General features: G+C 38.5%; 1 protein-coding gene across 1 annotated transcript; it reads right to left on the bottom strand.

Annotated features, from left to right (window-relative positions):
- Positions 1-1,079: 1,079 nt before the first annotated feature.
- On the bottom strand, positions 1,080-12,830 carry LOC149813477 (uncharacterized). The gene is made up of 4 exons (XM_089992323.1): positions 12,683-12,830; positions 6,571-6,733; positions 2,742-3,029; positions 1,080-2,002 (listed from the first exon to the last, which is right to left on the bottom strand). Exons 2-4 carry the CDS (start codon positions 6,715-6,717, stop codon positions 1,325-1,327), a joined length of 1,113 nt encoding a protein of 370 aa, XP_089848449.1. The 5' UTR covers positions 6,718-6,733; positions 12,683-12,830; the 3' UTR covers positions 1,080-1,324.
- Positions 12,831-24,833: the final 12,003 nt, after the last annotated feature.

Here is a 24,833-nt window from a genome sequence, read left to right as displayed (position 1 = left end):
AATCTTCCATTGATATGGTAAGCCAAGCGATGTATGCTTACAACATGCAAAGAAATGGTGGACGTGATTAGACCATATGCAGCCATATTTGTCATCGACACTCCATCGGGATCGTTCCTCGCCGGAAATCATGATTAATCGCATAGTTAATCGTTCAACCTTGTTCGGACAACCCTTTTTTTTTTTTTTTGAAAGGCAAGCTCGGATTAGGCAGACCCATCAGTTATTATTCAATCGTACCACTGGGGTTTTGAACCTGCAACATCCCATCAGAGGGAGACATGCACTGACAGCTCCTACGAACCACGCGGAGCCCCCTGTTTGACTAATGTTAAAGTTTTTTATACTAATTTTAATGCACATTTTCTTATGAGCAGATCTCAACAGATGATCCACAAGGGCTCTGCTCATCTGGCAAGGGCAACTCGTGAAATTTACCAAGCTGAAGGAACGTTATGAATTCGAAACCCATAGTGTATTAGAGAGGAGTGAGGACACCTATTTATAGCCGTTGGGTGGGCTTCCCCTCCCTCCAATAAACCAAACCAAAAGACATGCTAAATCCACCCGTGTGGTCTCATTGGATATAAACCTGTGCCATAGTGACCTAAAAGTGTTTACACAAACATTTGGTAATGGCGCCATTACGTACAAACGCTTCTGGATTGGATCCCCATGCACAAGATATCTTGATCCAATTCGATCTCGTGGATGTGCTCAGCATGTCAAAAATAATGGGAACTGGCTTTTGAATCATATTTTTTCACCAAAAAAGAACACAACTTAAGACCTAGGAAGTATTGCACATTTCAGGCCATCGATTTTTGAAGCCTTATAAAAACCTGTCTGCGTGTCATGAATGGATGATGCAAGAGCTGATCCCCAAGTAGATCACATTTGTAAGGTTAGTTTCATGAAAAACAGCCAAAAAATGAAAATAAAGAGAGGCGTCTGTACTTCATGTCATCATTACCAAATATTACCTGTATATATATATATATATTGTGGTACTTTCTTTTGCCAAATCTCTCTCTCTCTCTCTCTCTCTCTCACACACACACACACACTATCCAACCAAATTTCAATCACACCGTCTTTTGCATAGGCTACCGCCCATTTAAGTCGACATTTCAGACAATCAAAACGAGACTCGAATTTTCGCAGGTTCAACCAATAAACAGAAGTTCAAGCTAGTAAAACATGCACCATACTTTAGAACAAATTATGGTGTTTTATTTATTCTGTCAATCCCATAAAAGCATGAAGATGCATGTGGGACCCCAAACAAACAGAAACACCTTGAATAACTCACCATGGGCGAACCTTAGAAGCAAACGTCCCCTGCAGAAGACTCGGGAGCAGCCCCCAACGGCAGTGAGTCCCATACGTACCTTCCACAAGTCACATTTTGGTACTCAGGATTGGGGTTCCTCCCATCAGCTCCAGTTGGAAGAGGCCCACGACCAACCCCATTCCCGCTGCTTGTTACTTGGAACACCTCTGTGGGCATTACTGCCGATTTTGTGCTTGCTCTTGCTGCCACCGTCTTCAACCTGAGCCTTTCCGCTCTCGAGCCAATCACCTGACCTAAGACTGAAGCTGCAATTGTGAATGCCATTGCCGTTTTCGGCATAAGCACTGACTTCCTCAGCATGCCTATGAATGGGATTGCAGCATGAATGGCTGCAAACCAAGCTGGAGAAAATTTCTTGGTGTGTTCTCTCCAAACACCCAACGGAACGTTGGCAGCCATGCCCAACACGCCAATTACAAGCATTTTTTCAGGCAGTGGCTGTGGCCTTAGGGTCTTCACGAGTGCCGTTCGGGCTAGAGCTGCCCGAGCAGCTACAACAGCAGGTGGGCACTTGAGCTTCATGCCTGCAGGTGGCTGCAACACTTTGGCAATGAGCGGCAGGACGTGACTTACTGCCCGGTAGGATTTTGCTATAGGACAGTTACCAGTTTCAAGCCATTCGTTGCTCATTGCTTCATGAGGGTTTCCCTGAAAGCAAAACATAACAGGTTGTTTTCCATTACCAGCTTTGTGAAATTACAGACATTATTCTCTAAGTTCTCGATTGAGATGAATCCGATCCAAGGGCTAATCAGAAAATGTTCCCTTATCAAACTAGAACAGATCTTAACCAGAAAGATGCAAGCAAAAGTGAAACCAAGGAGATTCCCTAAGGAAAAACTCCTACAAACTGGAGAACACATAATTCACTATGGTTCCTATCGAATCAATCAAAATAAAATGGTAGAAGTTTATTTGAAGACATGAAGATATAGGTAATTGACATGTTCAAAGAACATGACTGAACAAGCCAAGTGAACCATTTTAACAACCTAACTACGCAAATTCATTAAAGCATTTCGCCTATGAAAGATTATTTGGATGAAAGCTGTCTCTTTTCCTTTTAAACCATTTCTTGTGGGAATTGTATAATCAAAACCTATTAGATCCATGTAAAACCTATTTTTCCTTAACCAAGATTCCATCCTCTTCAAGTTTTAATAGATTCCACTTTGTTGCATTTCTCGGCAACCTGTCTTATCAGACTAAATCACAAACCTGGAAAATAGGCTTCACTGACTTTCCAGATATTAACTTAATATATTTAATATTCAACTCAATATGAAAGGCTTTATGCATCTGAAGTTAAGCATGAAAATAGGCCTTTATGAAATTCAGATCTTCTAAACAAAGCCATAAACAAACATTAACTCAACAAAGCCTGTACCTGTTGAGAACCTTCTTTCTTGGATGAAGGCTTCTGATTTTGTTTCTTCCATTTCTCAGAGAAGGAATCAAAGCTGAATGGGCCCCCTGGTCCAAAGGCTGAAAGGCTGATTGTTGCAGCTTTAGCTGCCAATGGGTTAAACTGGGGAACAGATTCAGGCTCCAAATTATCTGGCTGAGGAAAGGATCTTCCTGTAAGTGGAACAACTCCATCACGGCCATGGAAAAGCCCGAATGCCAAGTCAAAATTAGGCCCATCCTCAAAAATAGGCCCCTTAGCTCCTCTTACCTGAAAAATGATGTCAAAAGAATAACTAGAGGCCAAAGAGGTGTCGAAAAGATAAATAGTTAAACTGCAAGCCACCAAGTCTTGTAGTCAACAAATCTGACTCGTATGTAACGAGTGAGATGGGTCACATTTATGCACTACAACAACAACAACAACAACAACAACTACGCCTTCATCCCAAAACAATTGGGGTCAGCGATATGAACCAAAAAAGAAATTCATTTTGGGTCTTCCACATGAATCCTTTTCCTCCAATCATTTCTATCCAACGCCATGTCCTCGGTGAGGTTCAAAGCATTCATATCCTTTCCTATCATCTCCATCCAAGTCTTCCTAGGCCTACCCCGACCTCTTTTAACTAATATATTTTCCCATTTCTCCAACCTTCTAACTGGAGCATCATTAGGCCTTCGCCGAATATGTCCAAACCACCGTAAACGATTCTCTCGCATCTTATTTTCAATGGGTGCAACACCTACCTTCTTACGTATCTCTTCGTTCCGAATCTTATCTTTTATTGTATTTCCACACATCCATCTAAGCATCCGCATCTCAGCTACACTCATTTTTTGAATATGATGTCTCTTGGCAGCCCAACATTCCGTACCATATAGTAAAGCGGGTCTAATAGTCGTCCTATTAAACTTTCCCTTCAACCGCAATGGCATTCTACGATCGCACAGCACTCCAGTAGCACTTTTCCATTTCATCCACCCAACCTTTATCCTATGATTTACATCTCCATCAATTTCTCCATACTTTTGAATGATGGATCCCAAATATTTGAAATAATCATTCACCGGTATATCTTGCTCACCAAGCTTCACTACACTCCCATCACTACTTCGTTGCTTACTAAACCGACATTCCATATATTCAGTCTTACTCTTACTCAACTTAAAACCTCTAACTTCCAATGTCTGTCTCCATAATTCTAACTTAGCATTAACCCCAGCTCTAGACTCATCAATCAAAACAATATCATCAGCAAACAACATACACCACGGTACATTTTCTTGAATTGATCTCGTAAGCTCATCCATCACTATCGCAAATAGGAAAGGGCTTAAAGCAGATCCTTGATGTAACCCAACCGTTATCGGGAAATTGGTTGTCACCCCTCCACAAGTGCGGACATTGGTTACTACTCCTTCATACATATCTTTAATTATACTAATGTACTTGAGAGAAACACCTTTCTTCATCATTGTCCACCAGAGAACGTCCCTAGGTACTCTATCGTATGCCTTCTCTAAATCAATAAAAACCATATGCAAATCTTTGTTCCTCTCTCTATATCTTTCAATAAGTTGTCTAAGAAGATGTATAGCTTCCATAGTTGATCTTCCAGGCATAAAACCAAATTGATTCTCCGATATCATGACAACCTTCCTCAACCTAGACTCAATCACCCTCTCCCAAAGTTTCATAGTATGACTCATGAGTTTTATACCACGATAGTTTGTGCAATCTTGTATATCACCCTTATTCTTATATAAAGGCACCAAAGTACTCTTCCTCCACTCATTAGGCATCTTATTTGTTCGCCAAATCAAGTTAAAAAGATTTGTCAACCATTCTAAACCTTTCTCTCCCAAGCATTTCCAAGCCTCGATAGGTATACCATCTGGGCCAACTGCCCTTCTTGATTTCATTTTCTTCAAAGCCTCTGCAATTTCTTTCTTTTGAATCTTGCGCATGAAGTCACGATTTATCTCATGAAAAGAAATGGAGAAGTCTCCAAGATCTTGAGCATGACTATCATTAAATAGCTTATCAAAATAATCTTTCCATCTCTCCTTAATCTCCTCATCTTTGACTAAAACCCTTTGCGTTTCATCTTTGATACATCTAACCATACCCAAATCCTTCGATTTCCTATCTCTCATCTTTGCAAGCCTATAAATATCCTTCTCGCCTTCTTTGGTATCCAACTTGTCATAAACCTCCTTATATACCTTAGCCCTCGCGTTTCGAACAACTTTTTTAGCTTCCTTCTTTGCTATCATATACTTCTCCAAATTCTCATTATCACGACTCTTACTTAGATTTCTATAACACTCTCTTTTAACCTTAATAGCTAATTTGACATCCTCGTTCCACCATGATGTATCCTTACCTAGTGGTGCACCGCCTTTAGACTCACCCAATACCTCCTTAGCTACTTTTCTCATACCACCCGCTATCTTATTCCACATTGATTCTGAATCCTCCTCGAGACACCAATCAACTTCCTTAACTACCTGCTCTACAAACATTCCTTGTTTAGCTCCTTTCAGTGCCCACCACTTAATTCTAGGATCTATCCTATGTCTATCCCTTTTGCGGCATTGTCTAATTCTAAGATCTAAAATTAAGACTCTATGTTGTGTAGCTACACTTTCTCCTGGTATAACCTTACAATCGATGCAACAACCCCTATCTCTCTTTCTATGTAGGAAAAAATCTATCTGACTCATATTAACCCCACTTTTAAATGTTACTAGGTGAGACTCCCTCTTCCTAAACCAAGTGTTTGCTAAGATCATATCATAGGACAAACAAAAATCTAAAATCCTTTCTCCACTTTCATTTCTTTCTCCTATACCATAGCCTCCATGGATATTCTCAAATCCATCCCTACTAATGCCTACATGTCCATTAAGGTCACCGCCGATGAAAAGCTTTTCTCCATAAGATGTCTCTTGTACTACTCCATCTAAATCTTCCCAAAATTGATGCTTAATGGAATCATCTAAACCTACTTGAGGTGCATAAACACTAATAATATTAATAATATCCGTACCTAATACTAATTTAATAAGTAAAATTCTATCACCCTTCCTACGGACCTCAACTACATTATCTATAAACTGACGACTCATAACAATCCCTACTCCATTCCTATTCCTATTTATTCCTGTATACCAAATCTTATATCCCCAAGGTTCTATCACTTTAGCTTTCTCACCTACCCATTTGGTCTCTTGAAGACATAAAATATCAATCTTTCTCCTACACATAACATCTACTAACTCTACCAACTTACCAGTTAAAGACCCTATGTTCCAAGTGGCTAACCTAATTTTATGGTCTTGGACTAACTTCTTTACCCCCACCCGTCCAACAAAGTGAGGGAACCCTTGCCTATTTGACACCACATCCGGGCGCCGGTGTGACGCGTCGCTTCTGGGCGACGACCTAGCAACCCTTGCACATTTATCACTGCCTCCGGGCCTAGAGAGTACAGCGCGTCGCTCTGTAGGGAACGCCCCAACGAAATTCTCATATTGGTTCATTTTCATAGGATATGACAAAGTTTTTATGCTGGCTGTCACAGGCCTACCGCAACCCTCCTCATTTATGCACTGTGACTGTATATTAGGATGAGTTGGTCGAGTCGATCAGGTCATCAAAACTGCCTTCTAAAATAGCAAGAAAGTGAAGGGGCTCATGCAACACTAAGTCAATTAAAACCCTATCTTATAAATGATCCTAAAATCATGTTCTAGTACTGCATTCAGTAACTCAACAGGGACTAAAAGGATCATTTAAAACTTACAGGTGCAGGGAAACCCAAAGTTGAAGAGAAGGAAAAGTTTGTGGGCACATTGATGTTTCTCAGAAATGGACACCTCTGAATATCCTGTTGAGCAAAGAGCAACTCTGATGAGGACTCCTCGTTCAAGCCTCTAAGGAAAAACTCCATTTCTGAGCAATGATGCCTGTTCAACAGAAACATGCATAAGATCAAGCTTTGCAGGATGAACATTAGACATCATATCTAACGGCAAGCTTACTCTCAAGGAGCTGTCATGGTAGTAGAAAATCTTAATGAAAGAAAAATAAGGAGACAAGCGAGAATTCAATAACAATAAACTGCTTAGAATGTCAGAGATGAACAGGGTAATACATCTAATTCCTTGAGGATCGTGATTATGGTAATTGAACAGTTACAAAAGCAATGCAGAGTAATGGAACATTGAATGAAGTTATAAATTACATCTGGGAAGTTTGTTACATTGCAGAGCACTGCAACCTGCTAATATCTGAATTCAGGCCCTGCAAACCTTGCCACAAGCTGAGGCTGGATACCTGAGCTTGCAGACAAATTTTAGTGTTTCCTCATCTTAGTGTTCTTTTTTTTCCCTCTTTCCTGACTAATAAAAATGGAAAGAAAACCTGTTAAAAAGTTTTGGTATTTGATTATTAACCTTGGTCTTCTTGTATTGATATTGCTCTCCCACATTCTCATTTTCTCATAAAATATTTATCTTGCAAGAAATAAAGCTACGCTCTGCCTACCACAACAATTTTGCAAACAATTTCAGCAATTTCAGAATCGGAAGTAGTGAATTTGGAGTCATGTAATTTGATTTTTTTTCCCTATATAATTACATGTCAACTCCAGCATGAAGTCTCATAAACAAAAAAATATGGTTTCCAGCTTATATTTGATTCATGAATAATGCAACAAATGCAGGGTTCGTTTGCCAGATCCACTATCCAGAAAGATGTAAATAAGAACAAGAAAAAAAAAACAATTTATTTCTCTGTTCAGTTTTCAATTGCTAGTAAAATGGCCATCTTAAGTAACTTGTTTGGTATTGGCAGATGAACATCATTTTGATTAGCTTCTTGTCAACTTGTCAGGCATTGAGGCTTCTAGCCTTTTGATTTTTCTTCTCAAATAAGAAAAATTAGCAGAATTCCTGGATTGTCATTTATTTTTTCAAAGTTATATAAAACATCTGAATTAAAAAAGAAGCCCCATCAATGTCCTGATCACGAAACTAGTTTATCAAAATGGTGACAGTAGAGACAATCAGCCAACCAAAAACATCCAACTGATATAAGAAGAAAGTTTTGTTTTAAAACCGCATACAACAACAACAACTACGCCTTCATCCCAAAACAATTGGGGTCGGCGATATGAACCAAAAAAGAAAATCATTATGGGTCTTCCACATGAATCCTTCTCCTCCAATCATTTCTATCCAATGCCATGTCCTCGGTGACGTTCAAAGCATTCATATCCTTTCCTATCACCTCCATCCATGTCTTCCTAGGCCTACCCCGACCTCTTTTAACTAATATATTTTCTCATTTCTCCATCCTTCTAACTGGAGCATCATTAGGCCTTCGCCGAATATGTCCAAACCACCGTAAACGATTCTCTCTCATCTTATTTTCAATGGGTGCAACGCCTACCTTTTTACGTATCTCCTCGTTCTGAATCTTATCTTTTATTGTATTTCCACACATCCATCTCAGCATATGCATCTCAGCTACACTCATTTTTTGAATATGATGTCTCTTGGCAGCCCAACATTCCGTACCATATAGTAAAGCGGGCCTAATAGTCGTCCTATAAAACTTTCCCTTCAACCGCAATGGCATTCTACGATCGCACAACACTCCAGTTGCACTTTTCCATTTCATCCACCCAACCTTTATCCTATGATTTACATCTCCATCAATTTCTCCATACTTTTGAATGATAGATTCCAAATATTTGAAAAAATCATCCACCGGTATTTTTTGCTCACCAAGCTTCACTACACTCCTATCACTACTTCGTTGCTTACTAAACCGACATTCCATGTATTCTGTCTTACTCTTACTTAACTTAAAACCTCTTGCTTCCAATGTCTGCCTCCATAATTCTAACTTAGCATTAACCCCAGCTCTAGACTCATCAATCAAAACAATATCATCAGCAAACAACATACACCACGGCACATTTTCTTGAATTGATCTCGTAAGCTCATCCATCACTATAGCAAATAGGAAAGGGCTTAAAGCAGATCCTTGATGTAACCCAACCGTTATAGAAAAATTGGTTGTCACCCCTCCACAAGTGCGGACATTGGTTACTACTCCTTCATACATATCTTTAAAACCGCATGCAAAAATTATTCACTAAATAGTACACATTATGAGTTTTGAAGATACGGAAGACCACAGTCGCTCAAGCCTCAAACAGCAAGAGAAAAGGCATGAAAGACTGGCTCATAATCTAAAAAGTTACCCCAACACAAGATTCATGTGACTGAAACTACCACCTAAGGAACAAAATGTTAACCAAAGCTAGCACATCTGATCAAAACTAGTCCCAACCCAATTACTTTGATATAAGATACAATTAAAACAACTTGGTTGTACCAATCATTTAAAATCACATACTATGGATCACACTGTGTGTCCAAGACATAAGATACTTCCATCATTCCAATAATCTTCTAAAAAAAATCTAAAGTAGTGTAGACTTGTGTTCAAAACTCAACTGAACCGAGTAATCACAACACCTGAAATACAAGGAAGATGCATCTTGTGGCAACCAAGCATGACAAGATTTGGATGATGTCATCACATACATAGTCAATATGTAAAACATATGCTGGGAAAGTCCTTTTAGGTTGAGAAAACATCTCAACAAACAATGTTTGTTAATCTAGGAGCTAAAACGATTCAACGTTAGATTTGATCACCCTGATTGAATCCATGTGTTTTTTATGTTTTAAAAGCCCATCATACATACCATAAATATATATTTATATATCAATTATTTCCCTCATGTGGGTACCTTAAGCCAGTGGAGATTCATGGGCTTAATTTTCAATTAACTGAAATTCGAAAAGAAAAAGGACTTTGAAATTCAAAGTGTTAATTTATTATTTGGATATACAGCTACTAAATGATGACCTTCCATCGATTCGATTATGCAAGTCATCACTATGTTTGCAAAAATCAGTCCTTGTATACCGTTTCTGAATAATCCAAGTAACATCACAGGAACTGCAGCTTATTGTTGACAGTTACTTTTCAACATGTGAAGATTAGTTTTTTAAAATTTAATTCTCTTGAAGTGACTCTATATTGGCATTGCATTATCATGGTTAAATTTCTGCAAACATCTTGCGCATACTAAATTGCTCTGTTGGGCCAGGACATCTTGCTACGATTGGAGTATCATGTATACCCGTAACCTCAGGCTCAAATGGTGCTGGAGGCTTGTACTGTTTCATGCATACTCTTCAATTCAGCCATACAAATTTATGCAAAATCACATGTCACTCATCCAAAGATTGTTCCAGTGAGACTCCACATGAGAAACCACCTGATGTCATGCTGTTCTCAGGAACTCAAGCACAGACTAAGAACGTGTAGATTGCTTATTTTTCTTGCATTATATTAACCTAAGATGATCTGAAGAATAGTACAGAACTAAAAGAAAGACAGTGACCAACAAATAAAAGAACAGAGTCAACAGACCACTAGAGGAAGCAAAGTAACCTCATCTGAGGAAAAGAAAAAGGACAAACTGGAAGAAAAATGAAAAGGAAAAAGTAGTAACAACAGACAAATACACCAGATTTATGCTCTATAGTGTTTATGTCAACCTGCAGCCAGTCTGTTTGAAACTTTGAAACCATCAAAAAATTCAGAGTATAACAAGCCAACATATTATTGGTTCCCTTGAGGAAGTTAACTGACCCACAACAGTGCTTCATAGAAATAAACCAAAGATCTAATGACAGAAACCTTAAAAAATTTAGAAAGCATTAAAGCGATCAAAATCATCGAAGGAAACGGAAAAAAAATGTCAAAACAATCGGAAAGCAAAAACCCAAAAATAAACAACGAACAAAAAAGAAAAACATAAACCAGAAATAAAAAAAATCAAGATTAGAAACGCTCAAACAACCAACAGAAAACATTAAATGCAGATAGAAAACAGAAAAATTAAGACCACAGCGCAGCGCATATTAAGGCTCTGTTTGGGAGCCTACCGTCAGAGAAGAACTGGGGAATCCCCAGCACCAACTCTTGTTTGGGAGAGTGAAAAGTAGGAAAAGATGCACTTGAGAGTGCATTTGCATGTGCCAGTTCCACAACGCCATGAAAACGAGGTGGCAATTAGCAACTGCTGCATCAGTTGCCCTTGCAATGGAGCTTCGGACGCTCCTCAGTGACCTTCCCAACAGCCTTTACTGTGTTATTTATTACCAAGCAAGCTGCATCCCAAACAACTTGAAAGCAGAAGTGGGGAATCCTCATCTGAACTGTAAGAGACCTTCCAAACAACCGCATGGGTTTGACAAAGCCATAAAAACCGTGGATTCCTCACTTGCATCCTTAGCTGCGGCTTCCCAAACAGAGCCTAAAGGAAAAAAGTAGAACATCTAATCTTATGCGCGTGAAAGAAAGGAGGTGGGGAGATGAAAAGCCTAAATTATCGCTCCTTAAATTCCAGGGACATGATATTAAAGGGATTAAGACAACAACTGGAAAAACAGAATTAGACCACCCTAAAACCTTCAAAATGTGAAACGATACAAGGAAAGGCTGATGCCAAAAAGTCTGCAACCCAAATGGTTTCGAAGCACTCAGTGATCCAGAAAAAGGGGATGATGTAGCATTGTATAGCGCAAATGCAATACTACATCTCATCTCCTTTTCTTTTGGACATACAAATGCATCAGAACGGTCCTTATTGGGCATGTTTCGACTAAACGTTTCTCTTGGGAAAACAAGGATAAACCTGGGCACTATGCCTTTCATCGAAAGAGGAAGAAGCTGCATGGATTCAAAGCTATCAAATACTTCTAAGCGGCCCTACTCATCCACATGCACCATAATATCAATAAAGCTCAGCAAAACATGGAGAACGGGAAAGAATCAAAAGAACATGAATAAAGAATTTGGAAATAAAAGAAGCACGCAACAATCAATCCAGGAGGGAGAAAAGAAAGAAAGAAAGAAAGAAGGTTTTGATGCATCAAACCCTGATCCAACGCAAAAAAATATTTAGGGCTTTGGAAGGAGAAAAATTAGGATCCTCTCGTCCTCCAAAACAAAATTCTCTTTCGAAGTGTACAGTTACAGAAAAATATAATAAGGAAAAGCGCCTTCTTAGTCTGAATTTTTGCTAAATTTAGCTATCCATGAAGATCTGAGATAAACCAGGGTCTTATCGTAAAATTTTGGATTTAAAATGCCAAAAGAAAAGATAAAAAAAAAAACCCAATGAAAGAAAAAGTAAAGACAGAAAATCAACACCCCCTAGAAAAACCCAAAAGGAAGGCTAAATCGTGAGATTTCAAAGTCATACGAATTATCTAAGATAGTTCAGGTAGCCTACAGCAGGCAAACCCTCCTAGTAGTCTACTCAAGATTCACTTTTCACATCAACAATCCATCAAAATTAGGATTTAACATAGAAAAATTCGTAAAAAAATGAGCTAAAGAGAGCCCTAATCAGCAACAAAAACAAGAAGAGGATGAAAAAATCCGCAAGATCATCAATTAAAACAATCAAACAATAAAAATCAACGGTTCAACCCTAAATCATCATCTAGAATCACATTAATCGTTCACATCGTGTCACGCAGGCACCTCCTACTACTACTTGAATTTCAGTTTTTTACAACATCTCGGGAATATTAGGGTTTCTTCACAGAATCGGACCCAAAACAACCAAAAAAATCTCCTTAACTCATCGATAAGAACGATCGAGACGACAGAAACAAGGAACCGCCTCTAAATCGTCATCTAGAACCATAGAAACCGAGCAAAACCCTCCTCGTCGTCGGAGAGTGTGAAATTTCCGGTTTTTAAGGAGCAAAGAGGCGAAAATTCCGTGCAAAATGGAATCCGGCGGGGGGTTTTACCTCGCGTACGTGGCTTTCGAGCAAAACGATGGGTGAGGACGAATGTGGACCGTTGATCTTCGGATCTCCCCTGTGATTCTCACCGGAAAATTCACCGAGTCGCGTGGAGAACACGAGGAATCCTCCCTCCCCCTCTTTTATACCCTCCGGCGATATTTGGACAGTTTTGATTGGTTGCCGGCAATTGGTTAGGGGTAAGTATCGTAAAAAGTTAATTACGAAATTACCCTTACTCTTTTACAACAATGACGCAAAGGCCGAGAACCCAACCTAGTGTCGTAAACGGGTCGGACCTTTGGATTTTAACCATGAAAATTCACCTTTAGATCTCTGTTACCGTTTTCATGAAAAGTTGAGTCCTCAAAATGTGCTTTAACTGGTGGGCTCAGCAACAGCTTGGGTGTCAGTGACCTCACTTGGGGTTTACCTAGTAGGGAGGCAGGCTCATTAAGTGACTCAGTTCTTGGGGAGGGTTCTTAGTCACACAAAAAAAGTGTTTTGAAAATAAGGAGAAACGGGGATGGACTTACCCTTTTCCCCACCCCGCCCCGCCCTGCCCCACCCGGCCCCCAATCCTTTAAAGAATGACTATAAAATAAGGAGAAACGGGGTCCTGCCCCGCCTTGCCCCCGTTTAAACGGGGGATGGAGGACATGAAACGGGAATGAAGGCGGGGGTGAAGGTTAAAATCCATCCCCATGCGGGGATGGAGGTTTGGATTTTGAAATGGGATGGGGGTGGAGGTTAAAATCCATCCCCCACCCCCGCCCCGGTCCACTATCATCCCTAATTATAGGCAGGGGTGTCAAAGGTCGGGTTTGGCTGGGACCCAAGTGAAATCAGACTTGGATCAGATTTTTAGGTATGGTCTCGGGTCCAGACCCAGGTCTAATAAGCTCTAATATAAGAGAAATCATACCCAAACCCAATAAAAACTAGATGAATAAGACCCGAATCATACCCAATAAAATAATATTTGTATCATTTTTACATTGAAAAGTTGTGGGTCTTAATCAAACTCGGGTTGGGCTCAAGTCTTGTATAAAATTTCACAAACTATACCCGGGTCCATCGAACCTTCATGTTCAAACCCAAGTCTTAATCGGGTCTTCTTATTTATCACCATACCTGAACCATATAGGGTTCGGTCTGGGTCAGGTCGGGGTAAACCAGACCCATTGACACCCTTAATTACAGGCTATTGATTTTTTAAGCTATTGAAAAAACATACTTACACGTGATAATCATATGATTCAAAACTTATTTTCTACTAAACTAAGCCTTGTAGATCACAAGATTTAAACTACAAAAATTAAATTATTTAAAAGTATTTAAAAAAATATTTGTACTGCCAATAGCACTAAATATTAACCCTTCTTAAAAATATAGTCTTTACCTGAAAATTTCCCTTTCATTTACGTGTGGGTTGAGGACTTTTTTATTATAATATTATTAGTGAATAAAGTGAGGGTCAGGACGAGAAGGTGGAGGAGTTGGTAGGATATTAGATGTTAGGTGGCGTCTGACTTTTGTTTGGGCCCCACGCTCACGACTTTGACTGGAAAATTTGTTTGTTAGTCGAGTGTCCAAAGTTTGTTAGGATCTGCTTGTATTGGGACGTTGCAAGTTCGAATCACAATGGTATCGTTGCGTAATTGGTAGGAGTCTGCCTAACCCGAGCTTGCCTTTAAAAATAAAAATCACATTTGGCGGTTTGGGCAATCAGTTTCGAATCGGTCACACCTGATTCGGTGGCTCGGGTGCGAGTTACCGTTTTCAATTTAGTTTATTAAAAATAAATAACAAATACATATATTTCATTAATACTAAAAGTTTTATAAAAAAGATATTCATTTAAAAAATGAATTTGCATACACATAAAGTTATATATATATATATATAGGAAAACTGAAATATATTTACCGACCAAATATGTTTGTTGGTATGAATCGAGATTTTTATAAGTTCTTTTGCAAATCTAATCCTGCAGATGCATTGGGAGTGGACCATTTGTTAGGAATCAACTGTTGGATCATTGTAATCAGAACAACAAATGTGTTTCTTTATGCATGAATATTTATAAAAAATTTAAGCCATTGATTTTCAACCCTTAAAAGTTTCTTTTTATGCATCCTAATTGGATGATCCAAGAGTCTGTTTATATAAAACCAAGTGTCTAGATCACATAGGTAAGGTGAAATTTTTGAAAAAATAAAAAAGCTTATGAAAATCTTGGTTCATACAAGCAAACATAATTGATTGGTTCAGATCATTTATCTTTATCGTCTCAGCCTCCTTTAAAAAACATATTTGTAAGTGTTTTTTAATTAATTTAAACCTATAAATGTGATATTTAGGCTTAATTTAGTAGAAAACATGTATTAGTTTAAAAAAAAATCATGTTTACATGTATTTATAGCTCAAAAAAATCAACAGTTTTTATTACACCAGATTTTTTATTAACTAAAAATGAAGAATTGGTGCTAAATTGATTTGATTAAAGTGTGGTTCTTAGTAAATAAATAATGATAAGCATGTATATAAATTTGGATTAAGCAACCAATATAGTATGTTTTTTAAAGGAGTCTGGAAGATAAATAGACAATGACAGATATGGTACTTCGAGGCTATCGAAATATGCCATACATGACCAACTCATTACTCAAAATGTGTCAAAACATGATCACTTGATTTTTTTTTTAACGATTTTACGTTTTTGTCGCCTAAAAAATTAGACATCTTTGTTGAACCACTTGTCTAAGTTGTTTGAAAAAATCAAACGCCGCCTGAAAAAATCAAACGCCCAGAAAGTTCTCCTGAAAAATCAGATGCCTAAAAATTTAGGCCACAAAAGACAAAAGTGTCCAATAAATTAACCATGTTCGTGATATTTATAAATTGTGGTTATCAAATAGGGATGTAATCATGTCAGATTTGGTTCTGCATTACTGAATCTAGCTTAATCGGATCTCGTCCAATCCAATTGGGAGTCGAATTGGAAAAGTAACATTGGCTTCAAATCCAACTAGCTAATCGGATATTTTTTTTATATGTAAAACTACCATAAATTCAGGTCAGGTTTGATTCAGACTGGATCAGATTTTTGGGTATGGTATCGGGTTTATACCCGGGTCTAATCGGATTCATTATAAGAAAAACATACCCGGACCCGATAAAAACTACATGAACCAAACCCAGACCATACCCGGTAAACCATATTTTTTTATCATTTTTACATTAAAAATTTGTGGGTCTTAATCGAAACTCGGGTCGGGTACAGGTCTGGTATAAAGTTTCACAAACTATACCTGGGTCCATGTATTAGTCGAGCCTTCGGGTCTTCTTATTTATCATGATACCCGAACCTTATAGGGTTTGGTTCGGGTAAACCAGGCCCGTTGACACCCCCATGGTTAGGAGTGATCTAAGGCAACTCGGTCAAGTCGCGGGTTGATCCGAGTTTGCCAAGGATGCCCAAGATATGTGATGAGAAAATGCCCCATTTTCATATGCAAATAGTTGTTTCCTCATGATAGTTGAAACAAACGTGTTTTGTGAGAGAGGCGGAGTCAATATTTTATTCACGGAAGATTATTTTTTGTATTATATAAAGAAAAAAAAGTGCTTCACACCTAGGGGTGGCAATCGTGTCGGGTTGGCGGATCGACCCGACGGGTTGACGGGTCAGCATACCTCAACCCGAACCCGACTCGTTTATTAAACATGTCGGCCTTGGCAAACACGAACCGACCCGTTTAATAAACAGGTAACACGACACGACCCGCCAACCCATTTAATAAATGGGTTGGGTAGGGTAAACGGGTTCTCAGGTTCGCGGGTCGGGTTCACGGGTTGGCGGGTTGACGGGTCGGGTTGGCGGGTCGACCCACCCGCCTAACCCGTTTATTAAACGGGTCAGCTGGGTTGGCGGGTTGGCATACCCCTAACACGAACCCAACCCGTTTAATAAACGGGTTAGGCGGGTCGACCAGTTTATTAAACGGGTTCATTTTTTCCAAACCCGAACCCGCCTAAGAGGCGGGTTCAGGTTTTGCCACCCCTATTCACACCCCCTCCTTTTTGGAAAACGAGTTTCACACCAAACTCAACAGCATGTGAAACAAACGAGCCCTAAAACCTAAAGCTGAAGCTGTCAATTGGTCTCATGGACACTGAGTAACATCAACCCATGTTGTCAGTATCGGAATCAGACCTGTATCGTTTGGCCAAAACGGTTCAGACCCATACCGATTCTCAAGTGAATCGTTCTGAATTGGCCAACAAATAATAAAAAAATATTATGTATCAATAAGAAGGTGACACGTGTTAAAAACCATTAAAATAATATTAAAAATTGATTTTAAGCTATTTTTTTATATTTATTAAAAAATAACTTATTTGGGTCTTTTTCGTATCGATTTTTTGGCGATATGATAAGTATCTGCCGATACTGGCATCAACTCTTTTTGTGGACATGCCAACAGGAATGATACGGAGTTCTCACAATCACTGGTTATAAGACTCATTCTTCCATGATGGTTAATCCATGGATCCAACAACATTGGTATCAAATCTGGTCACCGGTTTAATCGGACCCACCACAAGAGAAACCATACCCGGACCCGATAAGAACTATAAGAACCAGACCCAGGCCATACTCAGTAAAACAATATTTTTTTTATCATTTTTACATTGAAAATTTGTGGGTCTAAATCGGAACTTGGGTCAGGCCCGTGTCTGGTATAAAATTTCACAAACTATACCTGGGTCTATATATTAATCAAACCTTTTGAATCCGGACCCGGGTCTTAATCAGGTATTTTTATTTATCACCAGACCCTATAAGGTTTGGTATAGGTCGGGTCCAAGTAAACTGGACCCATTGACACCCCCTCATGCCGGTTGGTGATAGATGCAGCTATGAATGTTATTCTAATATCCATATTAGCCCAACTCATCCTCCGTAATTCCTGGTGAACTACCCTCATCGGCAAATCGTGATTAATTGGTGAAAAAATCAGTCAATCTTGCCGTTTGGACTCCTTGAAAAATTGTGATTAATCGATAAGATGAAAAAAAAAAGTCATGTTTAATCAACAAAAAAAAATCAACCTTAGTAGGTCAATTATTGGAGTAATTATAATTAATTATTTGGTAAGTCATGATTAATCAACTAAATAGTTATATTTTATTTCTGAATTTTACAAAAAAAAAATGCTGAAAAAAAAGTTAATGTCTACCTTTAGTAAACCCATCACGCAAAATCCACATGAACAAAAAAATATAGAAATTGATGAGAAGAACAATTTGTGATATATTTATGTTTATTTTGAAAAATATCATTCTCCTCATAAAAATATCATTTGAATTTTATTTATTTTTTAATATATTACCAAATCTCATTCATATATATTAAAAAGCTCTACACCTTTTCGTGTTTTGTTTGTAAAATTAAATTGATTGTTTTTTCATTTATTTGTGACATGCTCTCTCTCTCTCTAAATATCACATTTTTCTTAGAGAAATATGACCCAAAGGTCAACTCTCATTAAATGGACCCTGCTGAATCCATTTATCGGATCAGATTTGATCCCATCAACTTGCGTCGTAAGATTTAAGAGGGGCATGAAGACGAGGGGATGAGTAGAACCAAACTGCTCTCTCGGCCCCCATGCATTTAATACCTCTCCTTTTTTTTTATTATTATTATGGCTAATAGCTCTCTATGGTCAACAGCCAACCGATCAACTGTGCTTACTTTTTATATATATATATATAGGAAAGCTGGGTTTAAGCTTACCTCCACCGGGTTACTTAACATACCATTGGGTTTTGAACTTGCAACCTCCCAACACATGGTGACGTACACTAAAAGCTCCTACCAAACAAGCGGAGCCTCCATTGGTCGTTCTTATCATTACTATTTTCATGATCCACCAATTTTTGTTTTTTAAAAGTCGACATCATTAAATCGTTTCAAGCGATGATTGTGAATACTCATTTCAAGGAGCGTTGGCAACCTTAGCAGAGAGATAACCCAATGGATTGTACGGATCGGTTGGAACGATTCCGATTCAGAAGTGTGCGTGATTGATTATAGATAAAGATTAATTTAATTAATTATAGATAATAGCACAACGGGTCAGACTTGGATTCCAAAGTGAGATACCATTCACACTAGATGGAAAAGGAGGACCCTCTAACCAAAAAGAAGACCCAAAATCTACAACCAACATGATGGCTCCTTTCTTTAATGATCGAGCGCCTCATTGATGGGACTCATATATGTGTTCTTTATAATTTATTTAGTAAGAAATATGCTTTAGAGAAACTTTATTAATAACATATATAGGAATGTTTTTAGAAACATAAAAATTTGGCTTTCAAAAAACGTATCTCTAAACATAAAAATTTCATAATTCAAAACATTGATGCCCACTAAATGAATGATAAAAATCCAATATGTAAAGTCCAATTGATGAAAACCTCCATCTTTAGATAAATAACGCCATCAATTATCATTAGTTGTAAATTTTAGATCTTCTTTTGGTTGGTCAGTCCCTTCCCCCACTTTAATGAAAAAAACCTTACTTTTCTTTGCATAACCCAAGACCCAAATCAAAGGAGAAAAGTGATTGGGTACTCCAAAAGTAAATAAAGTAGCATTTTATTATTTTTATTTATTAAAAGCAACAAATTGAGGCAAGGTTTATTGATTTTAAATAAATAAAAGTAGCTCTCTCTCATGTAATTACATCCCTAAAATATATCTAAATATTTCTTTCCTAACGAAAAAGTAAATGATACTACAACGCAAATGTTTTTCATTAAAAAAATATCATTTTTTGCAACTCCTGTAAAAAATGGATTTGAACAATATTATGGATGCAAATTGGTTCGATTTTAGGATCAGAAAATACATTGGAAAGTCAGATCAAGTTGGATCTTGAACAGCCAAAATTTGCAAAAGCCTCTCTTGAATCCGACCCGTTTAAAACCCTACACAAGACTATTCCCGCTTGTGCTTTACTTCAGAGATATTTGCTCCCTACTACATTATTCAGAACTATTCAATGGGGTTTATGGCCTCGAGTTCAAAACCCAATGGTATAGTTGTATAACTGGTAGGGATCTGCTTAAGAGTCCGGATTGGCTGCAATCACATATCACAACATTTGTGCATTAAGCACCTGATTGCCCTTCATCAGGCCTTGAACCAGGCATGTCTTCAAGATGGAGGGTGAGCATGTGCTTAATGCACAAATATTTGTGCACCTGATCTTTTCATGTCTGCCTAACCCCAGCTTGCCTTTCAAAAACAAAGGCTAACCCAGTGTTATTTTCGTCCATCTTGAGAAGGAAAATGTCATTTTCAAACTGTAAAAGGCATTTTCATCTCAAGTATAAAAAAGGAATGTTAGAAACTTAGAGCAAAACATCTTTATTTTGATTATTAAGCTATGAAAATATTTTCTAGCAACTTTGTTTTTCTGAAGAAGAGTCAATTATTCATTATCTTTTCTAATGTGGATTCAAATAATTAGAATTCAAAATAAAATGTGATAGTGACAAAAATTGCCCATAAAATTATAATTTCCTTTGTGTCTGAATTCTATTATACTATCACATTTTATTTTTGGGTGTAACTACTAAAAGACAATAAAACATAATTAGAATTCAAAAGCGATAGCAACATAAATTTCTCATAAAATTATAATTTCTTTTAAATGGTCACCAATGATAATGATATTAAATCCAGCAGATCATGTTTAATTATAACTAACAATGACTTAGATCTCACTACTTTTTTACGCAATACCATACTTGACTGTGAGCAAACATGGAGTCAGGATTAGGTGCAATATGATTGCACAAAAATTGTGCATTAAGCACCTGAACGCCATCCATTAGGTGTTGGGCCCCACACCTGACAGGCCTGTCGCCAAGATGGAGGGTGATCAGGTGCTTGATGCACAAATATTTGTGCAATCATATTGCACCTGATCTTTTCACAAATTGGCCAATTTACTTTTTCTTGATATTTTTACTCTTTTGTTACCTGAAAATTCATGCATCTTGGTTGAAAGAGGTGGACAGACGTAGGGCTGTCACTGGATCCAGTTTGTATCCAGTACCCGGACCTGAATTTTTAAGTATGTGCATGGAAAGTGCTGACCCGAATAATAATAGGGTTAGCCCGAACCCGAGGAGAGCAATATGTGAGCCTGGTTTAGGTCATGATTTTTGCTGGGTACCTGACCAGACCTGTTTTTTTTTTGCCAGGTACCTGACCCGATCCGAGTATTTTATATGTGTTTTTAATAAAAATACATTTTTAAAAATATACGGGTCCAGGTTTGGGAATCTATTTTCATGACCCAATAAAACCTGAACCCCGTTATTAGTTATATGAGTGGGTCTGGGTCAACCCTGACCTAGCCCAGACCCGACCCATTAACAGCCCTAGGCAGAGCCACCAGTTAAATGCAAAAATCCCCGTTTTCCTGTTACAGACAAGGTCACACCTCCCCCCATGTGAAAAGCACTTTCCCACATGGGCAAAGCTTCCACAAGAAAGTGCATTCCCCTAGGTGGGTCCGTAATAGGAAGTAAATAACTAAATGGTTCAAATTTGGGTCCGATATGGCCAATACCAGGTCTGACTAATCGAATGTCAGCTAAGTGTATTCCGGTTCAGATGGTAAAAGGCCCATACCAAGTCCTATTTTTTTTACATGTAACTGGATTTGAATATCCTTGAAATCCGAATAATCATCAGATTCAGTATCAAAAAATCAAGATCATATCCACATTGGACACGCTTTTTGGCTTACTTAATCCGATTAAATGGAGTTGGATTCGGTCGGTTACCCACCGAATAAAATCTGATCCATTGACATCTCTAGTGTGTAATTACATTGCATGCCACCTCTAGAGAACCCACTTTCCATCAAAACGGCCCCTGGAGGGAAAATGGTTGACCTAATTTTCCATTGAAAATGGGGAACCCAGTCTAAATATGTGGGCCCTTCATCCCCTTTCCTGTTTGGGTGTTCGTTTCACCCACAGCAGGAAAGAGACTCACTTTCACCTGAAACCCAAAATGGGTATCCAGTATCCACTGTTTGGGGCGAAACAAACACCTCTTAAGTAAGGATGTCAACGACTCTGATGTAACCTGATATCCAACCTAAATCTGATTAGTCAGTTTCATTAGCCAAATCCGGATCGGATTAAAAATCAGATTCGGTATCAATTTTTCATTAAAATCTGAATCCGAGACTGATTAAGTCTAAATATCGGGTTTTGGACTAGTCGGATCTGGATTCGGTTTTAGCTTTTTTCATTCGACTCCCAATCTGAATCCAAATCCAAATCCAAATCCAATTAGATCAAATCGGATTAAGTTGGATTTGGTAATGCCTAGATCCTACCGGTTGGCATCCTTGGTGACTCCAATGTTGTCAGTATCGGTATGGGCTCTGAATCATTGGGCTGCCCATTCAGCTGTATCGGCCAATATCTATACTCAGGTGAATAGTTCGGTATCAGCTCAAAAATAATAATAAATCATTTACTTGTCAATTGACACATGTTAAAATTATTAAAATAATTTAAAATTAATATTAAAAACATTTTTCATATTTTTCACATTTATTAAAAAATAGCTGAATGGGCCCTGAATCGTATCGAAATTCTGCCGATACGATGCGTATCGGTCAACGCACCGATACTGATAACATTGCTCCTAAGAGAAATCTGGGCTCCCAAGATTTTTTTTAAGTCATTCCTTGTCTAGAACCCGGGCCACGTGGAAGAATTTAAGCACTGGGTCAGGTCAGCATATGATGGGAGCCCCGTCATATGACCTATCCTTTTCTGCCTTTATTGGTCCCTGCTGACGTGTTAGATAAAGATGAATCCAACAGCCAATCAGGACGGAGCTTCCTTCGAAGGCTGCCGACGTGTCAACATTTCTCTCTCTCTCGCTTCGCGCTCCTTCAGCCCGTACGATGGCGTCGGCTTCCGCTCTCTTCGTGGCGCTGCGCGTGGTGCTCTCCCCGCTCGTCAGGCGGCTGCCCGTCAAGTGCAGCCGGCAAAAGGTGGGGCCCATCCCCTCCGTCTGAGCCAGAGGAGCCGGCAGCAAGAGGATGGTAGTGGTGGTGGCAGAGCCAGGGGAGGAAGCGAGTGGAGGTGGCGGCCATGGTGGTGCCGGAGGTGGAGGAGGCCGCGCAGCCGGGGGCCTCGCCCTCCCTCAAGAATTTCTTCATCATCGGTGCCGTCATCGGCGTCGCCAACTTCGACCCCGTCAAGCGCAGTTAGCCACTTCGGTCCCAAGTTCCCAACCTCATGCCGGTTTCCTTGTGTTCTTTCTAAATGAGTATTTTTGTTAAAAAAAAAACTTAAATGATGCGATTAAATAAGAAAACAAGTTTTATTTACTTTTTTTACGTTATTTCATTGCCACTTATTATTAGCCTTCTCTTTGCAACTCTTGATAACTAGCCGAGGCTGTATTTAAATTGGAAACCACAAATAAGACCCGGTATGGTTTTCCTAACGATGGGTCCAATCAAACTTGGGTCCAGATCCAGTTCCAGCACCTCAAAGTCAGATTCATGCTTCTGAATAGCCACTCCCGATTACATTAAGCTATCAAGGATTGATGAAGACAAATCAAAACTCTCGAAAAAAAAAACATATTTCAATGAATTTTTCCTTCTCTGGTACAACAAATTAAGAAACAAAAATTTGTGAAGCTGATTATCTTGACAAAACCCAATTAACTAAAAATATTTATGACCTCTGATCTCCATTTATATTGTCATGGGTTAATCTTTCATGAGCTCATGTGGCATAGGCAAACCCAACCTAGCTCGGTAAATCACCTCATGTGAGACTACCGAAATGATCATTGACACTACGCATCACCTTGTCCTCTGTTACCTAGATGGATGTTTGGCCTTACGCACCAACTCATGCAATGACCTAGACCAGGTCACGGCCCCTTACACCATCCCATGCACAATGCCTTGTGATATTCACAAATGTGTGAAAATAGTTATCGTTCAAGTTTTAAAAAAGAGGCAATGCTCACGCACCTCTGAACCAACAACCAAATCCTCAAACTGTGATGCAGCCTCCTAAAAGCATCAGACCTGTAGGTACTTCATGGTTGAAAAAAAAGTCATTGTTGACTCTTGCCCTTGCAGCCAATTAATAAGTATATGTCTTAGTAAGCAATAAGTATATGCCTTAGTAAGCAATCGCTCTCACTTGTATTGGGACCACTTAATGTGATCCCTAAAAGAATTAGCCTTAACTCACACACACCCTTATACATATCAAACATTATATATGAAATACTCTTTATCACAAGTTGAGAGATACTTAACCAAATCTTTAAAGGCATTTTGCCTAATACAATTCAGAACAATAAACTACGTCTATGTTGTCATATACCATCGCATGCCATGCTACTATCGCACATCATTGATAGCTCAACACATACTGCCTGCTACTACACCTGATGCATTTTCTATTCAATGGTGTTTCACAATGACATTGCCAGGTTCTGACGCCGGCAATACCGGATAATATACACACATCTTCTACCAAATGTCTTTGTCGCCTCCTTGAACGTTGAGTGCCATCTATCACCTGCACAATTGGTTGTGCCCATAGTGACAAATGTTAAAAACGGCAAAATATCGACAGCTAAAAACTTGCAAGAATTTGAATTTTTTTTAAATCTCTTTTTTTTTTGGCAAAATCTTGAGTATAACAAATAAATTAAAATATAAAAAATATTTGTTATGAGGAAATATAAATAAGAAACATATAAAAATAAAACCTACATAGCTTTTTCATGATAAATAGCTGATAAAAACATAAATATCCTATTTAAACAGTGATATTTATGTTTTTGATGAAAAACTTGTGAGAAATTGAAAATATCATGAGAAATTACTGTTTTTAACTTTCGAGATTTGTCACTATGATTGCGCCAATGATGCTGCTAGCAACACTCACTGCACACTACAATGTTCATCTGTACTGAAACTATGCATACACATCGACCCCCAAACATCGGGTGCCCTCTTTCGTTGGAGTGCCCAACAATGAATGTGAGGTTGGCCTATGACATATA

The sequence above is a fragment of the Nuphar pumila genome, chromosome 16 (assembly GCF_984573655.1).
Source record: "Nuphar pumila chromosome 16, dmNupPumi1.hap1.1, whole genome shotgun sequence".
NCBI classification, from domain to species: Eukaryota; Viridiplantae; Streptophyta; class Magnoliopsida; order Nymphaeales; family Nymphaeaceae; genus Nuphar; species Nuphar pumila.
The sequence above is the reverse complement of the archived record's forward strand: the minus strand, read 5'-3'. Positions and strand labels throughout refer to the sequence as shown.